Source organism: Carlito syrichta, unplaced genomic scaffold, assembly GCF_000164805.1.
Source record: "Carlito syrichta isolate Samal-C Ts95f unplaced genomic scaffold, Tarsius_syrichta-2.0.1 Scaffold120447, whole genome shotgun sequence".
Classification (NCBI taxonomy): domain Eukaryota; kingdom Metazoa; phylum Chordata; class Mammalia; order Primates; family Tarsiidae; genus Carlito; species Carlito syrichta.
Window position 1 is genome coordinate 258,715 of NW_007064543.1, and position 21,770 is coordinate 280,484.

General features: G+C 38.0%; 1 protein-coding gene across 3 annotated transcripts in view; it reads right to left on the reverse strand.

The window, feature by feature from the left end:
* Positions 1-21,770, reverse strand: part of PTPRA (protein tyrosine phosphatase, receptor type A) — a 108,145-nt gene that overhangs the window by 47,706 nt on the left and 38,669 nt on the right. For 2 of the 3 annotated variants that reach the window (XM_021707524.1, XM_008047987.2), the window contains 3 exons: positions 19,827-19,905; positions 19,010-19,345; positions 9,385-9,411 (listed from right to left, as the gene is read on the reverse strand). In XM_021707524.1, coding sequence (XP_021563199.1) covers positions 9,385-9,411; positions 19,010-19,345; positions 19,827-19,905 — 442 coding nt within the window. The remainder of the gene's footprint in view (positions 1-9,384; positions 9,412-19,009; positions 19,346-19,826; positions 19,906-21,770) is intronic. The other variant, XM_021707525.1, reaches the window with a different exon arrangement.

Genomic DNA, 21,770 nt, shown 5'->3' on the forward strand with positions numbered 1-21,770 from the left:
TTACATGTCCTTCCCATGTAAAGGTCAATCCTGTCACATGTCCCCTGGATTACATTCATTACTGTCACCTCAAAAAGACTTCTTTTTTTTTTTTTGAGTTGGAGTGTTGCCCAAACTGGAGTGCAGTGGCTGCTCCCGGCCACCGCAGCCTCGACCTGCTGGGCTCCTGCGAGCCTTCCGCCTCAGCCGTCCAAGTAGCCGGGACTACAGGCGCGCACTACTACGCCCGGCTGATTTTTTTTTTTTTCTGAGTTAGAGTCTCACTCTGTTGCCCAGACTGGAGTGCAGTGGCCGCTCTCGGCCACCTCAGCCTCAACCTGCTGGTCTCTGGCGATCCTTCCACCTCAGCCTTCCGAGTAGCCAGAATTACAGGCGCGCGCTACAACGCCTGGCTAATTTTTTGATTTATTGTAGAGATGAGGTCTCGCCTGCCCAGGCGGGTCTCGAACCCGCGGGCTCAGGCAATTCACTCACCTCAGCCTCCCAAAGGCGCAGGATTACAGGCTGAGCCACCGAGCCCGGCTAAGACTTATCTTCTTGACCCAATTATCCTCCACCAGTCACTACTAGTCCCATGTTTCTCCTCTCAACTAACTTCTCACAACACTTGTCTGGTCTGTCTTCTCTAATTCCTTACCTCTGGGTTCTTCTTAATCTATTTACTCTGACTCAGTGCAAATATCTTCACAAGTGCTCCATTTAAACTGTCCAGCCAGGATACCAACAAATGGCATATTGACAAATCCAACAGAAACTTTCCAATTCTCATCTGATTCAACATCTTAGCAGCATCTGTATAAAAAGTATTTATGGCCAGCAATAATTGTATGCCAGACACTGTTCAAGACACTGGGAACAGAAAAGTGATCAAGCAGACAGGTGACAAAAAGCTTAATTTCTGTGGGAAGGAAGGAGGATACTGTTCATAAGCAAGTCAATCCTTAATTTCAGACAGGGACAAGTGCTATGAAGGAAAAAAGCAGGGTAAGGAAACAAAGTGATAGGTTGAGGGGCAGTAATAGAGTGGTTTGGGAAGGCCTCTGAGGATGTTAAACATGTGCAGATTTCGAAATAATGTGAAGCGAGCCATGCAAAGATGTGAAGAGCTTTCTAGGGAACAGCAAGCATAATAGCCCTTAGGAGCCTGGTGGGTTCCAGAAATAGTACAAAGACCAGTGTGATATAAGATGCTGTAGACGTGGGCAAGAGCCAGCAGATTTAGGTTTTTGTAGTCTATGTTAATTAGCATGAATTTAATTCTGAGTGTAATGAGAAACATTATGTAATTGGAGGGCTCTGAATAAAGGAGAGGTATATCTGAGTTTACATTCTTTCAAAAGATCAGCTAACCTGACTCATAAGCAGTAGCCATGAGGTGGGAGGTTAATCCAGCAGAATGTGTAGACACAGAAGCCAAGAGCAGAGTTTTTCAAGAAGGGAGTAGTCAATCCAATCAAATACTGCCAACAGATTAAATAGGATGAGACAGAGAAGTAAAACCGGATTTGACAAGATGGTAGCTATCGGTGGTGATCTTTATGAGTGGTTTCAGTTGAGTAGTGGATGAGAAAGCCTAAATGGAGTAAAATAAAGACAGAAAAGTGAGACACAATCCTTTTATGAGGACTTTTACCATTAAGGTATGCAGAGGAGAAAAGTGGCAGCTGGAGGGAGATGTGGGGTGGATAGCTGTTTTTGATTTTGGTTTAAAGAGATGGGAGACATTATAACATGCTTCTTTGCTGATGGCAAGTATCAAACATACTGTGGTATGTGGGATTCATCTTAAAATAGGTGTTCAAACTGATTGATCACTCCTTCCTCTTTGAAGCACTTTCCTCTCTTGCTTTCTACCACATGGCATTCTTCTGATATTCTTTCCATCTCTTGGATGCTCCTTCTCAGTTTCTCTCACTAGTTGTTCCTCTTCCAATACCAGATCTCTAAATGTGGAAATTCCTCAGGGTTTTGTCCTTGGTACTCCTCTCTACACTCTATCTAACTGATGTGATCAGATAGATGACTATAAATACAAAAAACAAGTAGGCAATTCCCACATTTGCATTGCTTGGTCAGACTTCTCTTTTGAGTTCCAGACTCTCAAATGCCTATTTGCCACATCCACTTTAAATTTCATAGGCAACACAAACTTTCTGTGTCTAAAACCTTTTCTCACATGTCAGTGTCTCACACTCTTTCCTACCTGTTCCTCAAGCAAAAAATGTGGATATCTTCTATATCCAACTCAGCTGCAAGTAATATATTTTAGAGATATACCTAAAACTTCAAGCCTGTCTGCATTTTTTCCGTTCTCTATTGCCAACAGTGTAGTCCCAACCTCTATGCACTCTCACCTGGATCACAGTAAGTCTCTGTTCCCTGCCAATTCATTCTCCACAGAGCAGACCATTATCTCTGGGAAATCAGTTACTGACACAGTGTCTAGCACACAATATGAGTTCAATGTTAGCTATTATTTTTCTATATTATTCCAACAGAGCAATCATTCTGTTATTTCCCTTGATAATACCACTCCCATTTTGTAATTATATATTATTTGACTGTAGTTGATTAATGAGTGTCCCTCCTTCATACCATAAACTCCATAAGACCAAGGATTACATATGTTTTGTTTCTTACTGTATATCTAAAACTTAGCACAGGGTCTCACACATAGTAAGGCACTAAACAAATAATGGACTATGTTGAGTGAATGAACAAAAGAACTAGTGATTTACCATTAAATATGTCTTTATTAAATTCTAGTCACTGAGGACAGTATATCAGGTGTAGACACAAGAAGGTAATTAGAGACATCTGGCTTAAGACACTGAGTTGAATCCATAAATTTTCTCCCTCTTCTTCCCCAAAGCACAATGACATGATAGAAGAAATATAAAAATATTCATGAATCAACAGCATATCTGAAAGGTATCAAAGGGTGGCATATGTGGACTAGAAACTTTGAGAGATTTCTGGAAGAGAAAACAGATGGGACTCAACGGCTGAAGAGATCAATCAGAGCCAAAGAACATCCAGCTGAAAATATGTACAAATGTACTATTTCTACCACTCTGGGCCTAGAAATACCTCAAGCTCAGAGTCAACAGGGACTGGGGATGAAAGTGGACCTTAGGATATCAGGATAGCAATTAACCAAAGGCCTGTCAATCCAGTGCCAGTATACCCACAGGCCGAATAACAAGCTGGGTCTTCCCATCCAGACCTAGCTGGAAAAAGAGTGTTCTATATAGAGTGGGGAGTTTATCATACAGACCAGTGAGGTTTTCTTTTTCACAAAAGACAAACTGCATATATATATTTTCTCAACATCACAGTAATGACACCGTGGGCTAGATAATTCTCTGTTATGTGGGTCTGCCATGTATATTGGTAGGATATTTAACAACATGCTTGGCCTCTAATGACTAGATTATCAGTAGCAAACCCATGGTTATCATGACCCAAAGCATCTCCAGACATTGCTAAATGCCCTTTGGGGGGAAAATCACCCCAGTTAAGAATCACTGGTCTATACCCACATCACCCCATTTGAAATATTTTAAAGCAAATCTGAGACATGTCATTTCATTTCAACCATAATTACTGTAGTATGTAGTACTAAGAGATAAGAATTATTAACATAATCACAATCTCATTATCCAATTTAAAAAGTCATACTAGCCGGGCTCAGTGGTTCAGCCTGTAATCCCGCGTCTTTGGGAGACTGAGGTGAGTGGATTGCCTGAGCCCGTGGGTTCGAGACCCGCCTGGGCAGGCGAGACCTCATCTCTACAATAAATCAAAAAATTAGCCAGGTGTGGTAGCGCGTACCTGTAATTCCGGCTACTCGGAAGGCTGAGGCAGAAGGATCGCTGGAGGCCAGCAGGTCGAGGCTGCGGTGGCCGGGAGCGGCCACTGCACTCCGGTCTGGGCGACAGAGTGAGACTCCAACTCAAAAAAAAAAAAAAATCATACTAAGCCGGGCTTGGTGGCTCAGGCCGTAATCCCGCACTTTGGGAGGCTGAGGTGAGTGAACTGCCTGAGCTCGCGGGTTCAAGACCCACCTGGGCAACTTGGCGAGACCTCATCTCTACAATAAAATAAAAAAATCAGCCGGGCATGGTAGTGCATGCCTGTAATTCTGGCTACTTGGAAGGCTGAGGTGGAAGGATTGCCGGAGCCCAGCAGGTCGAGGCTGAAGTGGCCAGGGGCGGCCACTGCACTCCAGTCTGGGCGACAGAGTGAGACTCCCAACTCAAAAAAAAAAAAAGTTATACTAATTCCTTAGTATTATCTACTATTATTCAGTTACTGTTTAAATTTCCCTGATTGCTTCATAAATGTCTTTTTGTGTTTGGTTACAATTGGCATCAGAATGGGTCTATATACTGGACATGACTGCTAGGTATACTAGATCCACAGAGCCTTTCCTGAGTGGGCCCTGGAGACAGAAAAAGTACACGATAGTGGCTGAGATAACTCTAAGCAGACACAAGGAGAAAGGGATAAGAAAAAGGCAGCTCACCTCCCCTGCTTACTAGTAGTGTAACAATCTCTTAGAATGATTTATGAAATGGAAACGTAGCCAGGCTTGGTGGCTCAGCCTGTAATCCTGAGCCTTGGGAGGCTGAGGTGAGTGGATTGCTTGAGCCCGCAGGTTCAAGACCCGCCTGGGCAACTTGGCAAGACCTCGTCTCTTAAAAAAAAAAAAAAAAAAAGAAATGGAAACGTAATAGCGCTCTCCATCTCTTAGCGTTAATGGGAGATTTAAAGAGGTAACATTTATAAAGTGCCTGATATAAAATATAAATGGCATATGGATGCCTTGGCATCCAAAAAGCTCATACACTAGCGGAGAACCTCACTCCAGCTTCCTAGGCTCAGGTCGGTCTTTTTCTAGAATAAGGGTTGGCAAACTACAGCCCAAATCTAGCTCACTGCCTGCTTTTGTAAATAAAGTTCTATTGCAACATAGCCATTTTCATTCAGTTACATAATACCTATGGCTATTTTTGAATTACAATGGCAGAATTGAGACAGTATAGTTACAAACTGAAATTACTTATTATCTGACTCTAGACTAAGTTTGCCAGCCTCTAATCTAAAATGCTATCTCTCCTCTTATACAATTCTAGCTTTATCACCTTTTTCTGGTAAATGCTTCTCTGACTGCTCCCTTTGATAAAATTAATCGCTCCTTTCTTGTACTTCCTTAATGCTATGTATCTACTGTTACAACCATATCACATTAGATAAGATCATTAGTTATTTTGTTCATTAAATAATAAACTTTTTATGCCATGGATTCAATATTGCCCCCAGATATCCCTGAGCTCAATATTTATTCTTTCATTCAATAAATATATATTGAATAACTACTTGTGCTAGTGAGGTCTTGAGGATGTGGCAGTGAACAAATCAAAACTGTTGGCTCTTATGAAACTTATATCCTAGTGGAAGAAGACAATAGGTAAGTAAAGAAATACACAATATTGGTGGTAAGTGCTATAAAGAAAAATAAGGCAGAGTAAAAAAAGAAAAGAGGGTGGTCAGGAAAGGTACTAAATGAATGAGTGAATGGAATGAGCACCAGGAAGGCAGTATTGTTTATGGCCACAGGAGAGTTGATAACTACAAGCAATATGGGAAGGAGGAAGGTAGCTAGTGTTTCCTCCTGGAGACAGAAACATATATAGTTCTTCTGAATCCTTAACGTATAAAGTGCCAAATGAATTCTGAATGTATTTTATTAAAGGTGCTTAGGGAAAGTCATCATATATGAAATTCACCATAAGAATGCCGCCTACTAGGATAATCCAAAAACACCTCTTTAAACAAAAATGTCAACCTGTTCAAAACTCTAATTCTAGCGAAAGACTGAAGGAGAAAGTCTTAGGTAGCAGATCCAGATGATCTGAAATGAGAGCTGAGAAACTTTAAGGAGTTTCTGGGGTTTAGCAGAATACTTATCCTGACTAGTTCTAGAATAGTGGTGCTCAAGGACTCCTTTTTCATAAATATTAAGAAGAGATATTGATTTTTAAAAACAGTTATACAAATGATCACATCTAAAATGTTTTAAAGTATGGTTAGAGTCAGCTTTATCCTGTGTTCTTGCAGCTCAGCAAATACCAGTTATAAGGTCTTCACATGAAGATCCCATTACCAAAAAAAAAAAAAAAAAAAAACCACACTATACTATTACAATAAAATGTAGGATGAAATGGATCTACGCCAACATTTTCTTTAAAAGGTACAAGACAGAGGATTACCTAACATCTGCAGTTGTGGAGGTCTGTCAGTGCCTTTGTTTTTAAGAGTTCTGACAGAATAGCTGAAATTCCCAGTCTTATATCTAATAGTAATTTTAACAGAGAGACAGTGATAGTAGATAGCAATGGTGATAGCCAACACTGGCTGAGGAATTACTATGTGCTGACCCAAGAACTTCATATATTGTTGGGAGCCGGTCTCGAGGTCCACAGCCCTCCCTGATCCCTAACGCTCAGGTGGGCCTCCGTGGCCGGCTCCCAACATCATATATGATTCCATCTCTCATATATAGCAACTCAAGGAGATTCTGTTTCTATTCCATTTTGCAAATGGTGAATTGAGGCACAGGAAAGTTAAATACCTGCCCATCTTGCTGGTAAGTGGTAGGGTCAGGATGCAAACTCAGGTAGTTTAGCTCCAAAGTCCACACTTTCAACCACTACACTATACTGCTTCTTCAGATACTCTAACATGCCTCTCATTCCCTAGCCTTAATATACATAAGTATAAATTATTCAACAGCATTTTCTTAGGTGAAAAAAATCTCTATGAATGACTGCATGCATCAGTTTCTTGTTCAGACTTAATGGAAACTATACGGGATGTTACAGATCCCTCTTCAAAGAACGCATTCCCCCAGTTGCTGGAAGAGTTAGGGGCCGTTTTTCCCTGGAGCTTCCCTTGGCCTAAGAGAGTAGCCTAGCCCAGAGGAAAGGCTACACCCCCACCCTGACTCCAGTTCCAGAGCTTTCTGTGGAATCGGCCTTTGCTCTATTGGCACTGCATCTCATGTCTTTCAACTGCCCCATACTACTGTCTTCACTTACTCATTGGTGCTGTAGAGAGAAAATACTTTCCCAATAAACAGGTTGCATGCGAATCTCTATCTCAGAGCCTGTTTCCTCTAGAACCAAACTAATAAACTGATACATAAAACTATTGGGAGAGTACAGTTATCATGCCTCTGAAGAGGCACTTGGTAGATAATACCAGACTGAATTTAAAGCACAACTACATATTACACAAATCACCCAAATTGACACCAGATACTTTTTTTTAAAAAGCTGGTTATAAAAGGACAAATATTGTATGATTTCACTTAAATGAGGTATCTAGAATAAACAAACTCAGAGACAGAAAAAATGGTGGTTATCAGGATCAAGAAGAGGAGGAAATGGGAAGTTATTGATGAACAGGTAACAAGTTTTAGTTAGGGATGGTCAAGTTCTGGAGATGCACAGTTACACAATGATATAAATGTACTTAATGCTGCTGTACACTTAAAAATGTTTAAAATAGTAAAGTTTATGTTATGCATATTTTACCATAATTTTTTAAAGCTGGCTCTACCAAGATAACTTGGAATATATTTTAAAAATAATACACATTGAGAAAATAACCGGTTTCTTGGACTTCAAAAGAGAAAGAAAAGTTGCCTGCCTCCCTGTCTCTCTTGTTTTATTCCTTTCTGCTTTGACAACGAAAACCCCCGCCACTATTGTTCAAAAGTACCCCAAAGGTCAGTGCATAAAAACCTGTAACCTTTAATTTATCTGCATAAAACATAAGTAGCTTATCAAACCAATTATAATTCCAAACAGTTGACCATTTCTCAAAATGCATTTGGTTTTAAAATTAAAATGTGACATCCAAATTTACTGCAATACTTTTAAAGATCTACTCTGGCAAAATCATCATATTATGGGGCTTTAGAGACTGCTGTAACTAGCATGCCTTTTCAGTTTCCTCTTTGGTAAAAGGAATTATACAGAATTATCTTTTGACTTAAACAGGCTTATTATATTAGTAAACTCTTCATATGTCACAATTAGCAATAATCTAGATAATTATGGTAATTTTATTTTAATTCCTGTAGCTTTGTAGGTAATTTTATTTTTAAATCATAATATAGAAACTACTTAAATATTAGCAAGGTAAAATAGGTATAATATCTGGGGCAGGAAAAAGGTTGATTATGACAAAAATACACATGAAGTAGAGAAAGGAATCAACAGATCTTGTTTCATCTTGAAGCCTACTGCTTTGACTTTATTCTAAGACTGTTAAAAGAGTAGTTTTAGGAAGGAAATACAAATATCTATTGCAATATAAACCTAGAAAGTTCTACATTTGACAATGAGAGTCTGGTAAGTGAATCTGAATAGCAAGGACACTGCATGAATCTGAAGTTTTGATCCTGAGTTCAGGAAAGTGAGTGCTGTACTACCATATGGTAACACCTCACTGTTCCCCACCAAATACAATGGCAGATAAATGTCACATAAAGGATCAGAGAATCTACTTTTCTGACTCAAATGCTTCTTAGTGGAACTTCATTAGCCTGTAAAGGTCCCATTATTTATTACACAGGGAAAATGGTACATGGTTAAATAATGGAATCAGAAAAAACTTTAAAAGTCTGATTTAATAAAACAGAAAATCATGAAAAATACTGCTTCACAAAGTAACATTTTCCAAACCCAAATGCAATGACCATTTCTTAGAATGTTAGATGATTTCTCTTTCTTTCATGTCCTTTTAAAGCAGTCTTGCTGTTGTCCTAGGTAAGATGTGTCCCACTTCTGCACATAAGTGCCCATGTACTTCTGCTCTCTGGGATTTAGCAGTCTAGCGTAAGCTACAGGCTACAGGGACTTTACACTAGAGGGCTGAAAATTCATAAAATCCATATAGAACCACAAAGGATTGACATTTTATAGATAGGAGAAAAAACACAAAACCAGAATGTTTAAAGGTAACTGTGGCTCAGAAATCAGAAATAACTTGTGGCATAGATATTATGGCTTAATAGCACCAAAGGGTAATATTAACAAGGTGACATGACAAAGTAAGATAAAGTTATTTTATTACTTATTAAAATATATCATAGCTGCTAGAATCTGTAATCTACATTTAAAAATACTGGACATAGTACTTGTTCCTATTATTCTTCTCAATGAGGTTAATATGGGGGAATAACTTAAGGGAAAGTAAACAAACAACATAGCCACTGATGCACAAGGTTACCACAGACTGTGACCAGAGGAAACACAGATGAATACTGTACACTGTGTAAAGGGGACAACAGACACAAGGTGAGTGGCTCACCTCTTCTGTCCTTTGAGTCAGAATTACCTGTGTAATAAGTGAAAAACAGAAACATTCACTCAGGTTAAAGAAAAACATTACCATTCAATTTAGGATAAAACAAAACAAGCCCTAGGAATGGGATACTTTCCTCCTTGTTTATATAATGTTAGAGCTAGAACGAGGTATCCTCCAACAACTGGCAAACAAGATTGCCTAGATTCACTAAACTTTGGATAGTGATCTGGCCTTCCCCTGAGTATATAAACAATGAGCACCAATATTCATAAAAAGTACAGGAATACAAAGAAATACAACACACAATATTAGAGGACTTTAAGTTTTTTGGCCTGCTAAAATGCAAGAGGGCAAAATTAAGAAAGGTATAAAAGACTTAAATAATTAAGAGGTAATAAAATCTAACAGATATATATCAAGCTCTATATACTAACAGAGAAAAACTTTATTTTTAAAGGACTGTGGATCATCCACAAATTTATAATTTCCAATAATAGAATCAGTACAATATTCTTTTATCACAATGCAATACAATTAGAAATTAATAAGGTAATAAACATTTAAAAATTAAAATAAAAAACAAAATGGAAAAATACCTAAAAAATAACAATGACGAAAACACTTTTGTAGCAGAACCTGCCAATTCTCCCCTGATGTATCTTCCTCTTCTTGCCTTGATACAGAACTCCTATTTTTTAACTGAGCACAAAGCTGTCCAGTTAGAGACTGCATCCAAGGCTCCTTTGTGCTAAGTGTAGTCATGTCATGAATTCCTGCCAACGGGATGTGAGCAAAAGCAACGTGGGTAACTTCCAGGCCACATCCTTTGGAAAAGAAATTGTCCCCATTCTCTCTGTCCTCACAGGGGCTAGAACTAGAACCCAGTGAGAACCATCTCTAACCATGCAAGTGAGGAAAATATTGTTGAGATGACAGGGTCATAAGAGAAGATGAAGCTGGTCCTTGATTAGGCAAAGTCCTCTGCCTACCTCTGGAATGTGACAGGGAGACAGACACTTTGGTCTTTCTTAAGTCACTGAATTTTGGTATCTCTCTGTCACCATGCAGCTTAGATTACACCCTACAATGGCTACCTACAGGAACACCTATGAGATGTGGCTAAAGATGTGCTTATGTAAAATTCATAGCATTAAATACATTAATTAAATGGAAAGAATGAAAATAAATTAAGCATTCAATTCAAGAAGACAGACAAAACACAAAATAAATCTAAAGAAGGCAGAAAGAAAAAATAAGAATAAAAAGAGATCAATGAAACAGTAAACTAAAAAATGAAAGAACTAATAAATATACAATAGCAAATTCTTTTTTTTTTGAGTTGGAGTCTCACTCTGTCGCCCAGACTGGAGTGCAGTGGCCGCTCCCGGCCACCGCAGCCTCGACCTGCTGGGCTCCGGCGATCCTTCCGCCTCAGTCTTCCGAGTAGCCGGAATTACAGGCATACGCTACCACGCCCGGCTGATTTTTTGATTTATTGTAGAGATGAGGTCTCGCTGCCCAGGCGGGTCTCGAACCCGTGGGCTCAGGCAATCCACTCACCTCAGCCTCCCAAAGGCATGGGATTACAGGCTGAGCCACCGAGCCCAGCTCTTTTTTTTTTTTTTGAGTTGGAGTCTCACTCTGTTGCCTAGGCTGGAGTGCAGTGGCATGCTCATGGTCACCGCAGCCTCAACCTGCTAGGCTCAGGTGATCCTTCTGCTTCAGTCTTTCAAGTAGCTGGAACTACAGGCACATGCCACCATGTCCAGCTAATTTTTTTTTATTTTAAATTGTAGAGATGAGGTCTTGCCAAGTTGCCCAGGCTGGTCTCAAACCTGTGGGCTCAGGCAATCCTCTCACCTCAGCACCCCAAAGTGCTGGGATTACAGGTGTGAGCCACCACACCCGGCCCTAAATGAAATACTATCAGACAGACTGCAAAAGTTCATTAGAAGAATGATACAACATAACCAAGTAGAGTTGTTTTTGCAGGAATGCAGACAGTTCAAAAATTTAAAATCTATTCACAGAATCCACCATAGTAACGGATCAAAAGAAAAAACATGTAAGTCTTGCTCGTTGATGCTGAACAGGCAACCGGAAAAATTTAACACCCATTCTTGACATAAATGCTCACTAAAACAGGAATAAATTGTATGACCTGAACATGATAAGATATGTTTATTTCAACTCAAGAGTCAGCACCATGTAGCATGGAAAACCACAAAAGTGCCCCACTTAGTGTCAGGTATGAGACAATGCTGTTTGCTTTTGCCATTGTTGCCTAACTTTGTTCTGGAGGTACTTACCAATGCAATTAAACAGAAGAAAGAAAAAGATCTAAATATCTGGACGATATCTGCAGATGAGATGATTTGAAGACTTATGATAACTGTTGAAGAAAATTACTTCAAACACTAAGAAAACTTAAGATGGTTAGCACAAAATATGCCTACAAAAATCAATAGCCTTCTTATCCCCAACAGCAGTCAGTGAGAAGACAACAAAGAAAAAAAATACTCCATTTATACTAATAAAACAAAATATTTAAAAAGTACAAAGTAAGACTTGAACAAATGGAATATACTGCATTCTTGGATAGGAAGACTCAACATCTTAAAGATGTCATTCTCCCTGTTAATCATTTAGAATGATCAATTAAAACTTTTGTCCAGCTAGACAAGTTGATTCTGATGTTCATAAGGAAAAAAAAAATCAAGAATTGGCTACCATAATCTGAAAAATACGACTAAAAAGGAATGACTCACTTTACCAGATATGAAATATTTTACAAGATTATAATTACTAAGACAGTGGGGTTCTGTACATGGACAAAGAAAAAGATCAATAGAAAATACACGAATGCCCCCAAATACTCAAATACACATGGGAAGCTAAATAAATATCTGAATCAATACATAATAAAGATGGCATTTCAAATCAGTGAGGAAAAAATTGATTATTCATTAAGAGAGATTGGGACTAGTTAGTTATTTGGGAAAAATTGATCTACAGCTCACACTTTACATCAGAATAAATTCCATATGGATAAAAAAAATCTAAGCACATATACATGTACACACACAAGAAAAGAAACCACAGAAGTCTAAAAGAAAACTATTTTAATAATATTGGAGTAAAGAAAGTCTTCCTAAATTAATAACCCGATATCTAAACATTTGATTAAAACAAATCAATGTTTAAGTTTTAAAAATTAAAAATAGCTAATGGTATCTTCTGCAATGCAGGCAAGTTAGATGACCAACCAGGGGAAAATATTTGCAACTTCACCACAGGCAAAAGGCTTATTTCCCAAACATATATACATAAAGAGCTTTTACAAATGAGTTGGGAAAACCTGACACCCTAATAAGAAAAATGGGTAAAGGATATCAACAAAGAGTGCTCAGAAAAAGAAATTTGCATGATCTTTTAAATTATGGAAAATTGCTCAACATCATTCAGAGAAATGCAAATTAACATTACACTGAGATGCTATTTTTCACCTGTCAGACTGGCAGACATGCATTAATTTGATAATTCACTGCATCGAAGAGAGTTTAAAAAACAGGCACTTAGGCATATTGCTAATAGGACATATTTCCCAGCAGAGGGAAATGTGGCAATATCAATCAATTTATAAATACGTAATTTATCCTACTGATATTCTTACATATGTCTGAAATAACAAACTATGTGCTTATAATAGTACCCTAGGAACAGTCCAATCTGCGTTGATAAGAGACTGAATAAATAAGTATATTCATACAATGAAGCAGCTCTTTATTGAAACATAGAACAAATATGATAGGCTAACTAAAAAAAGCAATGTGTAGAAATGAATTCAATATATTACTTATAAATGAAAGAAAAAAGGAACGTACATGCCTTTGCTTATTTTTAAAGGAGAAAAAGAGACTCAAAGCAAAAATCAACAAGAAAGCAAAATTAAATAATTCAGAATATGTCCAATATCCAAATAATGGGTATTTTAGAAGAAAAGAACAAAGAAAATGGAAGAGGGAGAAAGTTTTCAAATACAAAAAAGTTTCTAGAACTGTAGGACCAAAGCTCCAAAGTCCTATCAAGTACCCAGAATAATGAATAAAAAAGGCCCATCAAGGCACATCTCTGAAATTTCAAGATACCAACGATAAAGAGAAAATCCTAAAAAGCATACAAAGAATTAAGAATAAAGTAGAATCTCAAACCTGGTAAACAGGAGTCAGTAAGGGCAATACTTGGGAAAAATGTTTCCTCAAATTCCATACACAGCTCAAAAGACATTTTTAGTCACGTAAGGTCTCATGCAATTTACCTCCCATGGGCTCCTTTCTCAGGAAGCTATTGGAGGATGTGTTGTTCTACCAAATGATAAAAGAAGATAATACAGAAGCCAGGAAGCAATAGCAAAGAGAATTCCCAGAATGACAGACAAGGGAACTCCTATGCTAATGCTTGTGTAGTAGACCCAGAGATCAATAAGCCTAGACAGGAATAAGACAATTGAGGGGGCAGGAGAAATTTCTCTAAGTAACACAGAAACAACAGATTAATAGGTCTGACTTTGTAGAAACTATATTGAGAGGCTATGGAGATTGGGGGAGGAACTAACTGGCAATAACTTAAAAAAAAAACTAAACAAAAAATAAGGCAATTATTATATACAGAAAATAAAACCGCGTAAGAAAGGAAAAGTAATCAAATTATACCTATAGCTCCACAATGAACAATATTTCATAGTCACAATAATATAAAACATCAAATACTGCTTTAAGCAAAAATTGTTACTATTAAACAAGGATGGGAGGATGATGGTGATGAGTAGGATGTAGAGCTGAAGACTGAATTTCTCACGTACTATAATGGTTTCCTGTGTCTTACTGATCTTGAATAAAAGTCACCAGAGTAATGTAGTCTAAGTCTCCTTGAACATGAAATGTTTAGTTTAATGTATAAGTGGATTCTTAATTGTGGTATAATTTGGACCTAAAGCAGTTTATAGAAAACTAAGTTACCCTACCAGCAATGTAGAAAGACCACAAAAGTAAGAAATAGGCATAACTTGTCAGCTTTGAATTCTAAAACAAATCGTTAAACCTCTACAGATTAGCCTTAAATTAAGCTTCTATTAAAGGATGGTCACCAGAGTGAGACTCCAACTAAAAAAAAAAAAAAAGGATGGCCACATCACAGAATTATTCATGAAAAACAGTTCAGAAGAGAATATGGGCTCAGTCAGGCCTGTGTTCGTCTCACCTTTCCATTTACTCATTCAGCTTATACAAGTTAATTTTGCCTTTCTTCCCTAAGCAATGGCCGTAACTCCCAGCAAGAAATACATTTTACATTGTTAGTCAGTATCCACATCTGTGTACATTAAAACAAAACAAACACTAGTGGGGCCCACTAAACTGATTTCATGAATTGGGTCATAACCTGCACTTTGAAAAACACTCCATACATTACAGTTTCATCATTGTAAAAATTCCTTTACCTGTAAAACATAAAATAGAACTTACCTCATGGGTTATTCTATAAAGCTCTTAGAACAATGCCTAGCACACGGTAATAACTATGACAAAACTTTATTAACTTTAAAGCACAAAGTAACCAAGTAGGCTTCATCCCCTGGATGCAGGACTGGTTCAACATTAGCAAGACCATAAACGTAATTAAATACATCAACAGATGTAAAAACAAAAACCACATGATGGTATCATTAGACGTGGAAAAAGCTTTTGATAAAATCTAGCACCCCTTCTTGATAAAAACTCTTGAACATCTAGGCATAGATGGAACGTACCTCAAAATAATAAGAGTCATCTGTGAGAAGCCCACAGCCAGCAGTCAGAAATTGGAATCATGTCCCCTGAAAATCGGAACAACACAAGGATCCCAACTCTCACCCCTCCTTTTCAACATAGTTTTGGAAGTCCTAGCTAGAGCAATCAGACAAGAGAAGGCGATCAGGGGTAACCAAATACGAAAAGAGGAAGTCAAGTCTTTCCTCTTTGCAGACAACATGATTCTATACCTCAAAAACCCAAGAGAATCTGTCAAAAACCTCCTTGCACTGTTAAAAGGATAAAGAACTTTGGCAAAGTCTCAGGGTATAAAATAAATGTGCAAAAGACAGTTGTATTTCTATGTACCAACAATAAACAAACAGAAGCCTAAATAAAAAGCACAATCCCATTCACAACAGTCACACAAAAAAAAGAAAAAAAAGAAAAGAAAAGAAAAAGAAATACCTTGGCATCGTCCTAACCAGAGATGTGAAAGGCCTTTACAACGAGAATTACAAAACACTGCTCAAAGAAATCAAAGAAGACACAAACAAATGGAAAAATATTTCATGATCATGGATAGAAAAAAATCAACATTGTTAACATGTCCATTCTACCCAAGGCAATCTACAGATTTAACACAATACCCATTAAATTACCAGCAGCATTCTTCTCAGACCTGGAAATGACAATACAGGAATTCACATGGAAACATAAACAACCACGAAGAGCCAAAACAATCTTCAGCAAAAACAAAAACAAAAACACAACAAAGCGGGAGGTATCACACTCCCAGACTTTATTATAAAGCTACAATAATCAAAACAGCCTGGTATTGGTACAAGAACAGGCATATAGACCAATGGAACAGGATCGAGATTCCAGAAGCCAAACCTCAATTTCTCAACCAATTTATCTTCAACAAAGCCTTCACCACCAATCACTGGGGAGAAGAGAACCTATTCAGTAAATGGTGCTAGGAAAACTGGCTGACCACGAGCAGGAAATTAAAACAAGACCCATACTTATTACCATACACAAAAATCAACTCTAAATGAATCAAAGAGCTAAACATAAAATCCCAAACTATAAGAACCTTAGAAAATGCAGGAGACACCCTTATGAAAATTGGAACTGGTAACCAATTTCTGATCAAAACCCCAAGTGACCATGCCATAAGAGATAAGATAGACAAGTGGGGCCTCATCAAACTGACAAGCTTCTGCAAAGCCAAAGAAACCATCAAGAGAGCAGGGAGACAGTCCACAGTCTGGGAAAAAATATCTGCCAACTGTATGTCTGACAAAGGTCTAACATCTAGGATCTACAAGGAACTCAAACACACTGAAAAGAAAAAAAACAAACAGCCCCATTACAAAGTAGGCAAAAGATATAGATAGACAGTTCTCAAAAGAAGACATATGACCAGTCAACAGATACATGAAAAAATGCTCAGCCTCACTAGTTATCAAAGAAATGCAAATTAAAACTACAATGAGATACCACCTAACTCCAGTCATGATGGCCATCATGTATAACTCAAAAAACAACAGGTGCTGGAGAGGATGTGAGGAAAGAGGAACACATCTACACTGTTGATGGGAGTGTAAACTGATACAACCTCCGTGGAAAACAGTGTGGAGATTTCTAAAAGATCTAAAAATCGATCTTCCATACGACACCGCAATCCCCCTACTGTGAATAAACCCAGAGGAATTCAAATCACTCTTTGAAAAAGATACACACGTTTGTTTATTGCAACATTGTCCACAATAGCAAAAACATGGAACCAACTGCGCTGCCCATTGAAAGAGGACTGAGTAAAAAAATGTGGTACATATACATGATGGAAAATTATGCAGCCATAAAGACAAAATTATGAACTTTACAGCAACTTGGATGCACTCAGAGTCTATAATACTGAGTGATCTGTCACAGAAACAAAGAACTGAGTATCATATGTCCTCACTCATAAAGGGACCTTGAGCAATTATCATAATACCATAAGAAAAGGATTGGCCATTGGCAGTAGTGGGAATCTGCTGCGGGTGGGGGGTGGGGTGGGGGGGTTGGAGCATATCTCATCAACAAGGGTACCTGCATAATTAACATTTGTACACCTAACCCTGAATTGTACCCCACATCTTTAAAATAAAAAATTAAAACAAAAGCACAAAGTAGTATCAGACATTATTTGTTTGCAGTTTCCTATCTCATCAAGAATAGTAGGATGCCAAATACATTAAATGTACCTCCACAGATTTTATCAATAACTATCAGAACAGCAACTGTAACAATAATAAGAGTTAACACTTAAAAAAAAAAAAACAATGCTTATCACATGCAGGCACCATTGTAAGTGCTTTTACTCATATTAACTTGTTTTTTGTTGTTTTTTTTTGAGTTGGAGTCTCACTATGTCGCTCAGACTGGAGTGCAGTGGCCACTCCTGGCCACTGCAGCCTCGACCTGCTGGGCTCCGGCGATCCTTCTGCCTCAGCCTTCCGAGTAGCTAGAATTACAGGCAAGTGCTACCATTCCCAGCTGATTTTTTTTGATTTATTGTAGAGATGAGGTCTCGCCAAGTTGCCTAGGCGGGTCTTGAACCTGCGGGCTCAGGCAGTCCACTCACCTCAACCTCCCAAAGCGCGGGATTACAGGCTGAGCCACCGAGCCCGGCTTATATTACCTTGTTTAATCCTAAAAGCTCCTCTGCAACTTAAGTACTATAACTATAATTCATTCCTCTTTTATAGATGAACAAACTGAGGTACAGAGAGATTAGGTGAACTTTTCTTATGGTCCCACAGCTAATTTATGGGAAAGCTGGAATTCAAACTCAGGTAGTGTGGCTCTGCAGACTGTGCTTTTTAACTGCAAATGCTATATTTCCTTTATAGTACAAATATGGAATTAAAGCAGACAGATGAAGGGTCTGGGTTGTGTAGTCTAGCTAAAAGACTATATTTATCTATAGTAACCAAATGAGATTCAATTCAGCAGAATTTTCTCAATGTTCCCTATGACCAGATGTGATTCCACCCAGGGTTGCTCATCACCTAACATAGAAGAAATCTGAGCCAAGGGGACAGGATCACAGAAGAGGGAACAGTGAGTTTTTGCTAGAAAAGGAATGTCATGGCAATGAGGGAACAAATGTTTCCTTTAGTCCTCACAGCAGCCCTCTGAAAGACTCTCTAATCCTTTTTTACAGACCAGGAGCCTGAGGTTCAAAGAGATCAGAAACTTGCCCTATACCACGTGGTCTCAGATCCAGGTCTCTGATTTTATCCTCTGGACCACTTCTGCTTCAACTCAGTGACTCTAATTCAAGGAGACAAGAGGGCTGAGCTGAGGTTCTGAACAACTGCTACTGCAACGTAACTGTTTCCCTGAACCTCTCTCTTTAACTCCACCCCTGGCCACTGGCTTCCCACTCCATATCTAATTGTTATGAACATTCACATCCATTCTACCTCCCATGGTCTCCATGGATCCCTTCCTTTTCAAGGTGAATGGGATTACTCAGTCTCTGTATCCTTAAATCTTCCGTCTCTTGCATCATCATCAGCTCCCCACTGTCTCTAGTCTTTTCAACTTTGTCTACCTTTAAACATGCTTAAGCCTCCCCAATCTAACCAGGATCCCATCTAACAGATTTTTCTTCTTTTCTCTTAACTTTATACTAACCAGATCTAAGAATTCTATATCTAGGTTTCATTACTTTGCTTAGGCAGTTTTACTTATTTCAAAACATTTTATGGCTAGAAAACACAAAGATAATAAAAGGATGAATAAATTCAAAAGGCAACAGAACAAAGAGAAGTCATCTCTAATACCTGAAGGAGGGAAGGTTTCTGGAGTAGTTGCTGCAGTACTGGAATTTCCCTCCCAGGGTTCTGTTCTGGCATCTGTGAACTGATTATCTGGAAGCCATGTTCCATTTGGTGAAACTGTAGTTCCTACAGAATTGGTGCTTGCTGTTCTCAAGGTCCCATTGCCAGAGTCTGAAGAATTGACAGTTGTTACATAGGTGGGTCCCAGAGTTAGATTTGGGCTAAATGTTGACGCCACGGAAAGAGAAGTTACTGAAGAAGTTGAAGTTTTGGGTTCTTCTTTAACTGATTCTGCCGTTGATGCTTTAATTGATCTTGTAATTCCTACAGAAGGTGCAACTATAAACACCAGAAAATAAGGAAACATCACGTGAAGATGTAAAGCTAAAAAGTTGTGCGAAACAAAGCAGCAAGCTTTACTAAATTCTCAAACATTAGGAGACTAAGCAAAGATCAGACATACATGTTTTAATCTAATGCTAGACCCCTTCCTTCCTCATCTAAAGGGGGAAGAAGATAGAAAACTCTCTAATTAGTTCCTCAGAATCAGTATCTAGAGTCTTAAACATCAAAAATTTCTTTTACTTTTCAGGAAAGAACACACACCTCTTTTACTTATTTAAAGCAGTAAATAGTACCCAAAACAATGAAAATTATTCAATACAATTCAGAGATTTCCAAAGACATTTATTTTACTATTGCTTTTGAGTAAAATGTTAATAATCTTTTCTTTAATACTACCTAAGTCTTTAAATTTGGGCCACTAAATGTGAAAGCAACCTTCGATTCCAAATAGCAGTCTTATCAAATGACAATTTACCTGTGGTAGTATTGTTGGCACCGACACGTATCAGACCACTGCCAAGTAGAACAAGAAAAAACCAGGAATCCATGCTTACCTGGAAAATAGGGAGCCATGTAAGACAAGGTCCTGCATTATTGTAACTATGTACAAACTACTCACCAAAAGCATTTGGGTCTTCAAGATACTGATTGTGTGCACACACCAGGCATCTACTGGAAGTCTGACATGTATGTTTCCCCAGAAGTCTAATTTTTTTTAAAGATGGGGCCTTTGCTCTGTTACCCAGGCTGGAGGGCAATGGTGTGATCATGGCTCACTGCAGCCTTGAACTCCCAGACTCAAGCAATCCTCTCAGCCTCCTAAGTAGCTGGGACTACAGGCATGTGCTGCCACACCTGGTGAATTTTTATATTTTTTGTAGAGACAAGGTCTTGCTATGGTTGCCCAGGCTGGTCTTAACCCAGAAGTCCAACTATTAATTTAGTCTTTACACAGATTAAGTATCTCTTATCTGAAATGCTTGAGACAAGAAACATTTTGGATTTCAGATTTTTTTGTGTGTGAAAATTTATTTTATTTACTTTGGAATATTTGCATTACACTTACTGTTGAGCATCCGTAATCCAAAAATCTGAAATTTGAAATGCTCCAAGGAGCATTTCTTTTGAGCATCATGTTGGCAGTCAAAAAGTTTCAAATTCTGGAGGATGTCAGCATTGGGGATGTTCAACCCATACCAATAAAAATAAGTCTTATTAAGAGTTATATATTAAAGCATTTAAACATGCTTTCTCTCAACCTTGGCTCAAAGTCAGAATAACCTCAAAAAACTTTAAAAATCCCCACACTAGGTAGCAGTCCCTTTTAAGCCTCCCAAGTTGATTGCTAGGTGCAGCTTTTTAGTCTATAGAAGAGAAGGTAAGCTGACTGCACTAAAGTACTGCCCTTTGAGGTGGACATTATATATCTGTTCTCAATCTTTATTTGACTCAAATCACATTAGAGGATGGTGGCACATTTCTACTGGTAATAATGGTTCATTCATCCATTCAGATTTTTGTGCCCTATGCTGAACTAGGTAACAGAAAAACAACAGAGAGCAATATGCTCACCTGCTTCTTCATGGGACTCACAATCTAAAAGTGATTCAATACGGTAGTAACTCTTCAAGGGAAGCAATATATATCTTCTAAGGAGCACATGAAAATTTCAGAAGGTAGGATGGGAAGGGAAGGAGGTGTAGATGGTTCATATATACCAGGAGTTTGCCCCTGTATCAGCAGCTATGTCTAGCAGGGTTTCAGCAGGTGGCATTCCCCATGCTTCCAAAGTTGTGATCATTAAACCAGAGATGTATTATTATCTTTTTATAGCTTTATTAGATTTTTATAATGTGAAAAGTCTAGATCATGAACTAACATCAATCTCTGACAGAACTCACCTCAATTCGTATCTGATCATAATCCAAAATTGGGACAGCATACAATTCTCTTTACAAGGGTCAGAAAAAAATTGGAAGACTGACTACTGTGTATGTATATATATATATATTCCTGATAAGTTAATAGGAAATGGTTTTAGAAAATATACTTTGGGAGTAGGAAGTTAGACCTTTACCTCATTACACATGCCAAAATAAATTCCAGATAGGTTAAAAAATTAAATGCTTACAAACACATTTAGAAAGAGAATAAATACTTATGTAAGCTCAGGATGATGAAGGGCTTTCTAAGCATAAAAGGCAATGTAAGAAATTACATAAAAGTGAAATATTTGACAATAAAAATACTGAAAGCTACTAAACATAAAAGAAACCCATCATAAATAATGTTCATGGATAGGAAGACTCAATATTATCAAAATGTTAGTTCTTTCAATATTGGTCTATAGATTCAATACAATCTCAATCAAAATCTCAGCAAATTAGTTTATGGGTATAAAAAAACTGATTCTAACGTT